At 42.2% G+C, this 15,640-nt stretch overlaps 1 protein-coding gene across 1 annotated transcript in view; it reads right to left on the reverse strand.

Annotated features, from left to right (window-relative positions):
• CTNNA1 (catenin alpha 1) overlaps nt 1-15,640 on the reverse strand; it is an 88,992-nt gene that overhangs the window by 10,567 nt on the left and 62,785 nt on the right. The window contains exons 10-13 of the mRNA XM_020788057.3: nt 15,516-15,608; nt 14,372-14,528; nt 5,354-5,554; nt 2,273-2,424 (exon numbers count right to left, since the gene is read on the reverse strand). Coding sequence (XP_020643716.1) covers nt 2,273-2,424; nt 5,354-5,554; nt 14,372-14,528; nt 15,516-15,608 — 603 coding nt within the window. The remainder of the gene's footprint in view (nt 1-2,272; nt 2,425-5,353; nt 5,555-14,371; nt 14,529-15,515; nt 15,609-15,640) is intronic.

Consider the following 15,640-nt stretch of genomic DNA (forward strand, 5'->3'; position numbering starts at 1 on the left):
AACCCCAAAAATTTAAGTCACATTATACAAAATTGATAATTCAACAGTATTTCAATCTCATACTTAATGACATTTGTTGTTGTTTAGTCGTTAAGTCGTGTCTGACTCTTCATGACCCCATGGACCAGAGCATGTCAGGAACTCTAGTCTTCCACTGCCTCCCAGAGTTGGGTCGAATTCATGTTGGCAGCTTCCCATATCGTCCCCTTCTCCTCTTGCCTTCACACTTTTCCAACATCAGGGTCTTCTCCAGGGAATCTTCTCTTCTCATGAGATGGCCAAAGTATTAGAGCCTCAGCTTCAGGATCTATCCTTTCAGTGAGCACTCAGGGTTCATTTCCTTCAAAATGGATAGGTTTGTTCTCTTTGCAATCCAGGGGACTCTCAAGAGTCTCCTCCAGCATTACAGTTCAAAAGCATCAATTCTTTGGCGGCCAGCCTTCTTTATGATCCAGCTCTTGCTTCCATACATTGCTAATGGAAAAACCATGGCTTTGACTATGCGGACCTTTGTCAGCAAGGTGATGTCTCTGCTTTTCAAGATGCTGTATAGGTTTGTCATCACTTTCCTCCCAAGAAGCAGGAGTCTTTTAATTTCGTGGCTGCTGTCACCCTCTGCAGTGATCATGGAGCTCAAGAAAGTAAAATCTGTCACTGCCTCCACATCTTTCCCTTCTATTTGCCAGGAGGTGATAGGACCAGTGGCATTAATTATTTTGATGTTGAGCTTCAGACCATTTTTTGTGCTCTCCTCTTTCACCCTCATTAAGAGGTTCTTTAATTCCTCCTCACTTTCTGCCATTAAAGTGGTATCATCTGCATATCTGAGGTTGTTGATCTTTCTTCCGGCAATCTTAATTCCAGCTTGGGATTCCTCCAGTCTAGCCTTTCGCATGATGTATTCTGCATATAAGTTAAATAAGCAGGGGGACAATATACAGCCTTGTCGTACTCCTTTTCCAATTTTAAACCAATTGGTTGTTCCATATCCAGTTCTAACTGTTGCTTCCTGTCCCACATATAGATGTCTCAGGCACTCCCATTTCTTTAAGGATTTGCCATAGTTTGCTGTGGTCCACACAGTCAAAGGCTTTAGCGTAGTCAATGAAGTAGAAGTAGATGTTTTTCTGGAACTCTTTGGCTTTCTCCATAATTTTAATGGCATCATGCAGTCCTAATAATGCCAACATTTCACATGCATCTTTTCACCATACAGATGCTCCTGTTCAATGCACATACCTTTCAGACACTCCACTGGGCCCAGAGGAGACAGGCAGAATAGTCAGATGCACCTATTCTGCCACAGAACACCAATATGAGAAGGCTCCCAAAGACATCTTAGGCTTTTATGGTTTTGCTAATACTGTATTAGCTGAAATATTGTTGCTTAGTGTAGTTAAGTTCACAACTAGAATAGGCCTACTAAATCATTGGAACTTGCAGACTAAATCTGCACTGATTCAAATGGTCTATTCTAGTTGAGACTTGCTACACTAAGCAACAGGATGTTAGTCACTGTTCTGTTGATGTCAGAAGTTTACTACATTCTGTACCAAAGGACACTTCTAACATAATTAGTGGCTGAAATCCTGTTGCTTAGTACAGTAAGTCACAACTATAGTAGTTCCATAGAAGCGCTGACTTACCAAATCCCCACTGATTCACTGGGCCTACTCCAAGTGCAATTTAGTTCACTAAGCAACAGGATCTCAGCCAGTTACAGCTTCGCATAAAGCAGAGATAGTCATTTATGAAAGGATGAATGAAAACACTGCTCTAAATGTGCCTTTGCCTCACTATTTATCTCCAATATAATATGTCTTTAGCAACTGCAATGCAGTAATAGCGTCTGAAATCATTTAACACTGTGGTTAAAAGTGTGAGAAATTATAATAATGGTTAAATACCATGCAAAGGATTGCACACTAATATGAAGCTAGTGAGAAAAATACGGAGACTATTCCAAAACAGGAAAATTGAATATTTAATTTTAGACAAATACAAATTGGATTGGATAGCTCAGTGGTTTAAGTATCTGGCTGCAGAGCCACAGTTGATAATTTATTTCCTCACTGCATCTCCTTTACAAGGATTGGACTTGATGATCCAGGGGATCCAGTTCTAAGACGATGATGACGTCATAGTAAGGGCTATCTTTTAGAAGTGTGCATTTTAGTAAGAATATCTAGTGTTATGTGAAATGCTCTGAATTAACAAAAATCCGTTTAAAAGGACAGAGAATACTATTTCAAGAAAATACAGCTCTACTCACTCTGATCATCAATACAGCTTTCCTGATGTCACGAATTCCATCATATACCAATCGTGAAGCATCAATAAATTCATTTTCATCCACTGCCTGAGCAGGGTCAGAACTCAGTGCTTCAACAGCAGCTTCTACTTGTTCACTAAAACGCGGCATAACTGAAGAACAAATAGAAAACACAACAACTTAAAGTCAGAGTATAAAAGATTAAGGTTCTATAATGATCCTATACTGAAAAGCAGAACTAATTCATCAGCATTACTGGTACACTATTCCTTCTTTCTGCTTCTTGAATGTAAAGTTTAAACTCAATTAGTACCCTAAACTTCTGATCAACACTTACTCTCCTGCAGGTAGAGGAGGTGAGGGGCTTTTAGCATAGAGAGGGAGCAGAAGAACGGCTGACCTGCCAGGTCAAGGAATGTTTCTTGAGCCAATGCCTTGATCTCCTTTGCTCTGCCCTTGCCTTTCCCAGATGGGAAGGTGAGGATAGAACAAAGGAAACTCTCTGATTGAGGTGCCAGGATCTTAGGAAACGAGTCTAAAAGGCATCAAGGAGTGGAGCCCCTTGACAATAACTGACTCCTAGGAGATACCCTGGCTCCTGGTACTATTCCAGTTCCTCACATCTCCCATGAGGTTAGAAGCGTGGATGTATTTATATTAGTTTTGTACTTAATTGACTGGAATCCACACTATGAGCAGCTCTGGAAGACAATACTTTATTGGTATGGTAGAGTCTAAACCTGGAGCAAAATGGCTAAGCTATTTTCCTGGGCTAAATGAAGAATGTTAACAATTAGGTACTTATTGAGAAAACAGTGTTACAAAAAATATCAGTCAGAAAATCAAAATTTGCCAAGAACTGCAGTACAGTGGTGCCTCGACTTACAACCGTCTTGACTTGTGACCAATTTGATATCCGACCAGCTCTGGTCGCAACATTTTGCTTTGACTTGCAACCAGGAAAAAGACAAGGAAATTTGAACTGCTAACTGTTGGTCAGCGAAGAGGCTGCTTCTCTGTAGCTCCTTCACCCCAGCGGTTAAGAGAGTGTATGTTCGCAGAGAGGCTTTGGACTGCCTGGTACTGCTTTTTGCTTTTTAAAATTCTAAAAGCTGTCTGTTCTGGGCGAGTACTGTACAGGGTTTTGCAGCATGGGTTTGGGCTGGGTGGGGGGTGTTATGTTTCTGTGCTGTGATGGGTCTTGCAGTGTGTTTTAAAGTCCCTGCTGGAATGGGTTTGTTTGATTCCGTGGCTACTAAGGTTTGGGCTGGGTAGTGGTGGGGTTATGATGGTTCTTGCAGTGAGCTTTTTAGTCCCTGCTGGAATTTTTATTTTATTTTACTGGAACGGATTAATCATGTTTCAATGTATTCCTATGAGAAATGGTGCTTTGAGTTACGACCAACTTGAGTTATGACCATCATTCTGGAACGGATTAAGTTCACAACTCAAAGCACCACTGTATTAATTTTACATGTCATGTACAATCAGGTACAGCTGTACAGGGCCTCTCTGGGAAAGCTAACTTAGTGATACGTACACAGGAAGGAAAGACGCAATCAAATCAGTGCTTTCTGAAGTAAAATCAAATGTCCAGTCATAAATAACAGTTTAAAATTCATGTTCTTTGATTTCATGTTAACCTCACATATACTGCATACTTCCAAAAACCTCCACGCAGCATACCATTCCTGAGAAGTGTGAACTATAGGAATTGATGCTGGGAAAACACTGTATTAATCAGTGTACCAGAAGGATTCCACTTCATTTATCAACAGCACCCCCATACTTATCGGAGAGCCTCATGGCGCAGTGGTTAAACTGCTGTATTGCAGCCAAAACTGTACTCACAACCTGGGGTTCAATGCCAGGTAGCCGGTTCAAGGTTGACTCAGCCTTCTATTCTTCTGAGGTTGGTAAAATGAGTACCCAGCTTGCTGGGGGGCGGCGGCAGGGGAGGCAATATGTAGCCTGCATAATTAACTTGTAAACCACCCAGAGAATGCTTTACGCACTATGGGACAGTATATAAGCAGCATACTTTGCTTTTTGCTTTATACATTCAGTTCAGTGGCACATCATTTAGACATGCTCCTGCAGCAAAAGCTGATTTCAATTTAACACCTACAGCAGAAATTCCTACCTTTGCCCAAGACCCCTCTATCTTGCACTAAGTCACATCATGTAGACAGAGTTCCACACACAGAGAAAGAAGGAAGTGGCCATGTTCCCTCCTTGCCTTTGTATGTCAAAAATTAGCAATGCACTGAGACAGAATCTAGCACCAGCTTTTAGAGTTTACACCACTTGTCTATAGAAACTAACAGTCCCTTTTCCAGGCAGATCCATGTTCACTTTGTTGTTGTTTAGTTGTTAAGTCATGTCCGACTCTTCGTGATCCCATGGACCAGAGCATGCCAGGCCCTCCTGTCTTCCACTGCCTCCTGGAGTTGGGTCAAATTCATGTTGGTAGCTTCGATGACCCTGTCCAACCATCTCGATTTGTCCTTGAGCCTGGATGCCTACATCTCAGCTGTGACCAAGGCTGCCATTTGCTCAGTTAAATAACTGTGCTACAGTCCAATAACTTCCTGGTGAATATATCCTTTGTACTTTCAAGTGGGCATACAAAATTGTATTATGATTACAATAAGTTCATATCTGAAGCAAATATGCCAGCAAAACAATATGGGTATCAGTTGAGCCTTAAGCAGTTCACACACTCCAAAACATGCCAATAGCTGTGCACGATGCCTACAAATACCAAGGGCTACATTTTCTACTAAGGAAACATATTTTTGTGCAATGGAACCCCTTACCCTGTCCTTAAACTCCTTTCTGCAATCCTTGTAGCTCTAAAATCTGCCTGAGGGTTTTCAATCCTTCCGAGTATACTGTGGGAAACATATGTTTTTGTGGGGGGGGGGCATGCTGCAGGGCAAAACGGAATCTCTGCTGTTGGCAGCTCCTGCGAGGTCAGCGGATGGACACGATTGGACTCCACCCCAAGCTAAATGCAGAACAGGGCCATATTTGTTAAATATCCCAAAATTAAAAGTAGGATTAAAAAGTTTATCTCACCTGTGTTTGACAATAGCTTTGTTGCTTCCAACACCTTTTCGGTATACACTCCAGGTTCATAATTATCCATTTCAGAAGTGACAACATGAATTACTCTTGCAGCACGACCACGAATTGCACCAGCAGTGCGATCTAAGCCATCAACATCTTTTTCTTGGAGAGCAATCACACATTTGTTTACATCTTCTAGAATATGATTCTCTGGTAGAAAAAAAAAATAAATCGGACTGATTATATATAAAGCAGAAGCACTGCTAATAGAATACATTTGGTTAAGGCTGTCAAAAACCAAAGCCTGACATGGTTACACAGCAATTAAAGAGTTTCCATTGATAGGGTCCACTCCATCTCAATTTTCAACTGAAGACAACAGTAACCATTGGCTAGTTTAAAATCTACTTTATTTGAGAAGCAGGTAGGGAATAAGATGTGTTCCTGTCAATGTTTTAAAATCCTTTACAGATTGATCTGGCAGCAAATCAGGAGCACCAGACAAATCACACCATCTTAAGAACTTTTTCAGCAACAGAATCTTATCCTGCATACATTCACCAGGTAATCTGAACAATTTTTAAAAACCCCGGAAGATAAAGATGTTTTAAGTTCCAACTGGCAGTATTTTGCCCATGTTTCTCAGGCATCTCTGACAATTTCACACTTTATGGTATTTGGTTTTCCAGATACTTCTGTTTTGCATTTAACGTATTAAATATTAGCACTGAAGCGTTATGCTGCTTTATGGGAAAGTGAGTGGTATTCTGTAAAAAATATTTCCTTAATTGATTCAGCCCTCATTTAGGTTTCCCACATATATTCCTTTCTGACATTACCAAATCCATTCTAAACAATCTAATGGAAACCAGAAATCCAGAAACAGTCCCTGGCAGGCTGGATGTACTTTGCAAGCCAACCTAAATTTGTACAATCCCTATGTGGTTAGAAATGTGTAGTACAAATCTTCACTGGTATATCCAATTCACTATGTGAATTCAGTCCTTCAGTTTCAGCCCACATCTTTGGGCTCTATAGTCCAGAATCCACCACCCCATAAAATCCGCACTGTAAGAGGACACCGTCCTTCCTGTCTCCAGGTTGTACAACCAATTTTCTTTTAGCACATTTCTACTACCTCAACCCCGCTTTTAAAGGGATCCTCAGAGTGCTGATGTCCCTCTATAGACTCAGAGAAATTAAAATTGCAGTCATATGCACATCAACTAGGCAGTAGGAAAATAGATTAACTCTAAATAACACTGAAGTCAAGTAGTGACACACCTACGTTTTTAAGTTACTATAAGTATAACAGCATGAGTTTCTCTTCCTACCAGAGTGGAACCAAAGGACAAACTGCTTCAAGCAGACCTGGCAATTTTTGCCATCTCATTGAATTCTCCTTTCTCAGTGACTACCAGCAACTCTTCTGTTCACATAGAAGACAGGAAAGAAGCATCTGATAGTATATTCCGCAGCCTAAGAGAAATCAAAATACCCTGCTCTGCTGCCTCCACTACCAGCTTGAGACTGAAGGAAGCACAAACAAGTGTTTCTACATTCCAATCACTCAAAATCTTCTGAGGAGTAAGGGCATGGAATTCAGGCCTCTCAAGAGACTTCATTTTTATGGAGATATACAGAAAAATATGCCTGTCAGTGACACTTGCCTCCAATGCAAGTGATGACAACACATTAATTCTTTAGTGATGCTAGGTAAACCTAGAGGACACTCTTAACATTTCCATTGCTATGTGACACGGTTACAGCTGAGATGAACATGTGGTCTATCCTGGAGAGTGGCTTTGGCCATAAGGAAAAACTGTTGCCATCATTTGCACCATAGCAAGTTTGTTTCCATGGCAGCATGGAAAGCACACATTCATGCCACTTAAAACAGCAATGGTGCACACTGTTCTTTCCTAACTGAGGAGCCATCCATGAGGATTTCTATACAGGTAGATTAGTGTGAACTATGCTTAAATAGCTGCCATTCCTTATTAGAACTAGCTACCGATGCCAGTGTGTGCATAATTAGTTTGTATCCTCTTGGCCATCTCTCAGATGCTACTGCACTTAGCCTGAAAAATTCCTGGCCAGGATGCTCAGAACATCCACAATAATGTACAGGGTTTCCTGTACAAATTTTGTTATCTACCTCAAATCAAACAGATGCAAATGTTGTTCATTTTATTCTCAGCAGAGAATGATCTTAATTAAGCAGAACATTGAAAGCTTCATAAAATGTACCACTGCAGAAGGCCACCAGTCTAAATGAATCAATGCTGCCCAATACCCAACTGGAGGAAGTTAAAATATAGAGAAAGGATAGCAAATCACACCTCTTCTCCAATCAGCAAACACCAGCACATTCTATCCAGACTGCAGGTTTCCAACTTGATTCTGCCCCCACCTTAGCTGCAAGCCCTCAGCCCACTAATTTTTGCCCTGGACAGCCTTAAGGAATGCTTAAACCCCCCTAAAAGCCACTCCTCGTTTTGTAATAACCAAGGAAGCAAAGCAACCTCATTTCCCTCTTGCCTGATTTGGCACTGTATGTCTTGTTGTTCAGGGTTGCAAAAGCACCTCCCATCCCAGGCCTTCAAAACAAAGTCCATACACTCTTGCAATCAAAGAGGTGAAGAAGTCAATGATGAACATCCAGGCTTCTCTCTCTCTCTCTCTCTCTCTCTCTCTCTCTCTCACACACACACACACACACACACACAGGCACACAATCAAAGCACACATAACTGAAAACTAGCAATGCAAAAGAGAGGTTACCTACCTGTAACTCTGGTTCTTTGAGTGGTCATCTGTGAATTCACACTATAGGGTTTAATCTGCACTTGTGCAGAGGTTTCCAGAATATTCTAGAGCTTTATCACTCCTTCGTCAGGACCGCCCCACTAGTGCAAGTGGTCCGCCCATCCTGGCAACCACCTCAGTTTCTAGGAACAGTCCGCCGCTGCATCAAAGGCGAGACAGACGTGATGGACAGAGGGGAGGACGGGTGGGAAGTGTGAATTCACAGATGATCACTCAAAGAACCAGAGTTACAGGTACTGTAGGTAACCTCTCTTCCTCCTGGTCTCTGTGAATGCACACTATAGTGTGATTAACAACTTACCAGAGGAGGGACGTTACAGAAGGATAGAAGAGAGCACAGCCCTGCCAAAGACCACATCAGTCTTAGCCCTGACATCTAGGCAGTAATGAGTGGCAAAGGTGGAAGGGGTTGCCCAGGTAGCAGCCTTGCAGATGTCTGGGAGAGGTAGGAAAGCTGTGGAGGTAGCAACAGCTCTTGTGGAGTGAGCCTCAATGCCTACAGGCAGAGGCTTCTTGGTGAGTTGGTATGCCACTTGTATAGTTGTGACAATCCATCGGGAGATGGTCTGAGGAGAAACATGAGAGCCTCTGCGCAGCAAGTGTGGAGTGACAAAAAGCCTCTTTGACTTGCGGATGCAGGAAATTCGAGAAACATAAAACAGGAGGGCTCGTATAACATCCAACATATAGAAAGAGCGTTCCAGGTCGGCTGTTGGTGATGGAAAGAAGGTAGGTAAAATAATAGGTTGCTTAAGGTGGAAATCCAAGACAACTTTCGGAAGAAAGGAGACATCACGATAAAGTATAACTTTGTCAGGGTGGAGTTGAAGGAATGGAGAGTCTACACAAAGGGTGGCAAGTTCTGAAGCTCTGCGAGCAGAAAGAATAGCTACTAAGAAAAGAGTCTTAAGGGAGAGGAAACGTTCGGACATAGTTGCAAGTGGTTCAAATGGAGAGAGTGTGAGATGTCGGAGGACGGCGTGTAAAGACCATTGTGGAAGGGGAGGGGGTCTAGAAGGCTGCATATTGGAGACACGCTTGAAGAATTGTTTCAAAGTAGGGTGACGGAAAAGTAGGGCCGCATCTGAGTCTTTTGGTTGATGTGTGACTATGGTGGAAATGTAAACCTTGAGGGTTGACAGGAAAAGCTGTTGACTAAAAAGATAAGAAAGGAATGTAAGGACTGCATGAAGAGTTGTTGGACTGGTTGGAAGGTCACGTTGAGTTGCAAATTTCTGGAAGGCAGCCTATTTATAAGAATAAATTGTTGTAGAAGGCGTTGGCTAAAATGGTAGTTACTGAGAGTGAATCCTCCATGCTGTGAGGTGGAGAGCATGAAGGTTGGCATGGTAAGTTTTGCCTCAATGTTGAGTGAGGAGGTGAGGGATGGGGGGCAGGCGGATGAAATATGTGGAGATGGATCGGAGCATGGTGAACCACGGCTGCCTGGGTCACCACGGAGCGATGAGAATTGTGTTTGAGTGGTTTTGACGGAGTTTGATTATCATCCTGAGGAGAGGTATAGGCGGGAAGAGGTAAATTTGATGTGTGGTCCAACTGATCATGAGCACATCCCAGAGGGAGCCTGGGACTATGCCTGCTCTGGAGCTTTGGAATGTGGCAAAGATGTCTATGTGAGGCCGTCCCCACAGTTTGCAAAGGCCTGGTCGAGAGTCCACTTGTGCATTTGAGTCCGACTCCTGCTAAGAGAATCTGCTACAGTGGTGCCTCGCATTACGACGTTAATTCGTTCCAGCAAAATCTCTATAGAACGAAAACGTAATGCGAAAAGAAAAAACCCACTGAAACACATTAAAACCATTTAATGTGTTCCAAAGGGCTGTAAACTCACAGTCCTCCATATGGCGGCCATTTACGCTGCCTGTGCAGTGAGGAATCCGTCCCAGAAAACAGCGGGGGGCCATTTTGTTTACCCGGTGGCCATTTTGAAACTGCCGATCAGCTGTTGGAAAATCGTCGTTTTGCGAAGAATCGGTTCCCAAAGCAGGGAACCGATCATCGCAAAGCGAAATTCCCCCATAGGAAACATCATTTTGCAATCGCAAAAAGTTCATCGTAATGTGGTTTCATCGTTAAACTGGGCAATCGTAAAGCTAGGCACCACTGTATATGATTGTCGTGAGTGGTGATGTGAACTGCTATAGGAAAAATGTGACATTTGAGACACCACTCTCATAGTTGAACGGCAGGGTACAGCAACGGTAGAGAGCAAGTGCCTCTCTGCTTGTTTATGTTAAAAAGCGCTTAGTATTGTCTGTGGTTACTTACACATCTGTGCCAGTGATGATAGGTTCAAAGGCGCGGACAGCTTTGAAAATGGTTAGCAGTTCAAGATTGGTGAATGTTCGGTTTGAGACCAGGTAGCGTGAATGTGTATGCTGTTGCAATGTGGTTGACCTATGAAAGGTTCAGGAAAATTACTCCTCTTGCAAGAGGACTTATGCGGCTATGGTACTATAGGTAGAGGTGTGATGTCATCCTCGGATGAGGTTTGGTCATATTCATGGGACTGCGAACAGTACCAAAGAGGAGATGATGAATCCTATACATCAGATAGATAGTAATATCCATACCACGAGCATTTAGGCTCAATGTTTAGTTCGGTATCAGGTTGCCAATATCGATACACTCAATGTCGATAGCGTTTCGGCGGAGGTTCATACAGCGTGACTCGGTTTGGGTGTTGATATCGAGTCAAAGAATCATGCAATACCAACAGCCCCGTAGAAGTCAGAGGTTGTCTCTGGTGTCTTCTTGGATTGCTTACGGCTAATGCAGAGATGATGGGTCAGCTAAACCAGATGTTGACTCAATCACACACTGAGCAACCCATGGATCTAGGGCTTGAATGTACTGAGTGCGAAACAACTGTCACTTCAGCTGAGGAGTTGGCCCAGGATGGAGATTGGGCAAGGAGTGGAGATGGTGGTTGACCGGATGGCGGTGGCATGAAATCATCATCTGGAGAGTCAAGGAAGATAGTTGGTTGATCCCGTAGAGTTTTATCGGTTGTCAACTGAATAGACCTTTTAGTGGATTGCGAATCCAAAGAGAATTTCTTGGACTTTTTAGGTTTGGAGTGCTCCGGTACCGAAGGAAGGTTTGATGTTGGTATCGACTTAGTCGTTGATGCCGAAGACTTAGATTTAGAAGTGGATTTAGATTTGGATTTGGAAGTCAGTAGCTTTGAAGTCGGAGAAGCGGTGGGCACATCTGGGGATCCTTTATGGGGCTGAGAAGTTTGGGAAGCCTCCATAGTTGTTTGTGCTGGGCATAGAGAACTTTCCCAGAGAAAGGATTTGATACATTGTTGTCAGAACTTGAGAGCCTGTTCAGTTAAGTTTTTGCAAAACTGGCACAAAGATGGCTGGTGAGATTCCCCGAGGAAGAAGAGACAAAGATTATGTCCGTATGAGAGGGGGATATTGGTGGAGCTGCTACAGGGACCATAAATGGGGGGAAGGAAGGAGAAAGGGAGGGCGATCAAAAGAGGGAGAAATAGCTTGAAAAGTCTCTTACAATTTTCCCTATTTATTTTTATTTTAAGAAGAAATCAAAAGCAGTGGCAAACGGAGAGCTCAATGAGAGATGAGTTGTATAAAGTGGAGGCAAAGAGGAACTGAGGCGGTCACCAGGATGGGTGAAACACATTTACTAGGAGGGAGGCGGTCCTGGTGAATGCGCGATAAAGCTCCAGAATATTCCGGAAACTTCTGCGCAAGCGCAGATTAAATTCTATAGCATGATTTTACAGAGACCACGAAGAAGAACTCCACTCTGGTGAAATAGGAACTTTACAAAATTTGCTTTCTGAGAGATTCCTCCCTTTTGGAGGGAAACAAGATGAGGAAGCCTGAATGTGAAAATGGGCAAACAATAGGAAAGGAGGGGGGAAGTAAACAGAGCAGAGGCAGCACAGCAATTTTCAATGCCAGGCAGAGCAGGGTGGTTATACTGGTAGAGCATGGCAGAAATGGGCGGGTAATGGCCAGCCTGGGAAGAGCAGCCCTAGAATTTGCTGGCTCATGGTGGACTTTTGTACAGCAAGGCTTGGGCAGAAAAGGGTAAGTGAATTACTTTTCCCAAGTGATTTATAGTCCACCAAGACATCTTTCTTTTGGGGCAACTGAGAAATGGAGGAAGCCATAACTTTTGGTTCTGCATGCTATTAGAAGTGTCAGACATCAGTGACCAATGGTGCTTGGTCATTGGATAAAGTCCATCATATGCTTTACTGCCTTTAACATGCCTGAAGCATTAAGGCTTCTAACAGAAAGAGAACACATAACCCTGGCTTTAGGCTATGTCACAAATAAAATACATTATTCAAAACAGCTTCTGAAGAGATTAAACTATAGCACCAGCTGTATCTATTCATTTATCCAAAACAATGGTTAGCAAATAAATAGTATAGATTTTTTTTCTTATTCTAGCAAAATACAGGAAAAGCAGTTGCACAAAGATCCCAGTGGAAGGACAGGAGGCTAGTGTGCTGTCCTCAACAAAGGATTGATAAGAGACGTTTGGATGTGTAGAGGCGATAAAAATAGAGGAGGAGGAGGTGAAGGATGGAAAGGTGATAGAGGTGTGCTTAGCGGAAGATGAGGAAGGAAACAAAGGGGAGGAGCAAGATCTGATAGTATGGGAGGAGGCTGTAAAAGGGTGGAGCGAAGCGCAGGAATGGAGGGTGGAAACTGACAAGAAAGGAAAAGACATGAGAGACAGTGTGGTGTGGACAGATGGGAGTGGTGAAGCAGCTAGCAAGGTCTGAGATTTGTTAAGAGAATCCCCAAATCTCAAGACAGGAGGGGGATTGCTCCCAGACCCCAATGCCTAGCAGTGAGGGGAAGGTGGTGAAACCTTTAGAATGGACAGTCGTGGCTTAGCTCCGCAATCAAGGTGGAGGGAGGAAAGTGATCTGTCCCAGTCCCTCCTACAACAACCCACCCCCAGAGGGGAATTGGGCAAGACACCCCTGGTGTGGGACGATGTGCGCAGTGAGGAGTACCCCCATGAGACTGATGACCGACCGCAAGAGCTTTGGACCAGCCCCAATGTGAGGAGTGAAATATTCACACCAGAAGTGAAGATCTTGAGTTATAGAACAATTCCAGAGTTAAGCTGTTTTGATCCATTTAACCTTGTTAATCCAGAAGTTGATGAAAATAAAGTTGAAGCAGTTGGACATTTCAAATCGTCTCCGTCTCTCATTCCTGCCAAAATGAAGGAACCGTCACCAAATTTAGAAGAGCCCAATCACACCCAGAATTCTACTGGAGTTTGTGCAGTTTATGTTAAGTGGCCAATATATTATCTTACAACTGCAGAGCTGGAAGGGACCTGATGGATGATGGGAGTTCAGCCCCTATATCAAGGAGGAACAGTGGGGTATCTAACCATTGGCAACACAGATAGCTGTATTACTGACCCATACAGCAGTTCTGAATGATACAGTACTGGGATGTATCTTGGTCATGTCTCTCACTTTACAACCAAGATATACCATAGCACAGCTATGAATGCGAATTAGTCACAGCAAATTATGCAAATCTGATATGAACATTAATAGGATTCCAGCAAGCTTTTCTTTATATAAATGGTAACTTCAACAGCAAACAATCACTATGATTCTCACTTTACTGTATTCTTTCTACATAGCAGTAGGCCAAACATAATGAGATTTTGGAATGCTGGCTATGTACTTTATTACTGTATCTTTAAAAAAAATCTTACTTATTTCCATTGTGTTGTTTTATCTGAGATTTTGTTTTTAATCTATCTTTTGCTATTGTTTATCATCATGAACACTTTTTTGGCAGAAGGTTTTTAGTATAATGTTAGCATGTAAACAGTAACACTTTATACCAGAAGAATTATACATAGAATGACAAAGATGATGCAGATGAGAATCACCTTCAGAAATATCCTTGAATATATCACCACATGGCATGGATCAAGCTACTTTGGGGAAACCTGTCACAGTCCTGAAGGTACAGAGTTCAACAGGCAAAATAGTAAACTAAAATGAAGGTAAGAAGCCATCCTAACAGCTGTGCAAGTCTACCTTAGACAACTGAAAGGTAGTAGCTAAAATTAACACAGCTATTCCAAAAGATACTACTCAAACGTAACAAATGATAAATACAGAAGTAGTCTTAGTAAGCTGCCGCTCATTACCTGATACTGCTAGGAAGTCATCAATGGAAGTAATGTCATCCACAGCATCTGTCAGCACACGTACTTGTTTTTCCCACTGTTCTTTAAACATGTCCATGTTTTCTTGAGCTAGCTTGCTTTGTGGCTTGGCAGCCAAAGCTAATGCTGCATTGATTACCTGCAACATAAAGTAAAATTCACATCCCATTCAACAATTTGCAGATGTTATGTACCTGAAATAAACTACACACTCTGAAACCAGCAGGCCACTTTATCAGTCCTGCCTTTCAATGATGGTGTAAGGAAAGGTCTTAGGTCAAGAGTATCTTGGGTAAGGCTCCCCAGAGTTACTTCAAGACAAGATGCAAATTTCAGTGAGTGAGGGACTTTCTGACTTTTCTTAAATTTATATCCTAGCTTTCAGTAACTGGTGCTTGAACAATAAAATAAAGAAAAGCAAAACAGATCAAAAGGAGAAAAAGGCAAAATACAATGTGTAAGAAGTACCAGTTAAAATCAATTGCAAAATGATTAAAATCAGATAAAGAAAGGGCCAAAAACCACCCAGGTCTTCCTTAGTAGGATATTGCAAAGCCTGAGAACACCCACAGAGAATATCTTTTGTTGAATTCCAGTCAAATGCTGCGGATGCTATCAGGACAAACAGACCTTACATGAGCCACTAACAACTGAGATGGAACACAAAGGAGAATACTGCTTTCAGATAATTATGGCCGAGGGAATAATAAAATTTTATTATCAGACACAAAGATGAACTAGTGAGTTTTATCAGTCATTTATCACTGTTAAAACTCAATAGAATTAGTGAAAACATATGAGCAGTGCTAAACTTGTTACAGGCTTTTACAAGCTAGGCAAAAGTCCAGCATTTACATGTGATTTTTACTTAAAATGTGGCCATCTTTTAGACCTTCTCATTAAAAAAATGACTGAGAGCTGCAATGCCTGGCAAATGTAACTCTCCTTGCCTTAATCAACCAATAGCAAGTGTTCCTCAAGTTTGTGCTGCATCAAGACGATTTTATACACTCATCTGAAAAATAAACTAATTGTTCTTCCTTGACAAAAATTATCATATATATTTTAAAGAGCTATTTTATATCCCTACATTTCATGTGAAAGTGGAATTCAGAATATAATTTACCTGAGGGCAGAGTGCTTCAAGCTGGCTTGCTGACATGTGAACTAATTTCACACCCTCTTCATTATTTGAGATAGAACAGGCCAAGTTGGCAACCTGTGTATGGGAAGCAAAGGCATTTAGCAAGA

This window comes from Pogona vitticeps, chromosome 1 (assembly GCF_051106095.1).
Source record: "Pogona vitticeps strain Pit_001003342236 chromosome 1, PviZW2.1, whole genome shotgun sequence".
Lineage (NCBI taxonomy): Eukaryota > Metazoa > Chordata > Lepidosauria > Squamata > Agamidae > Pogona > Pogona vitticeps.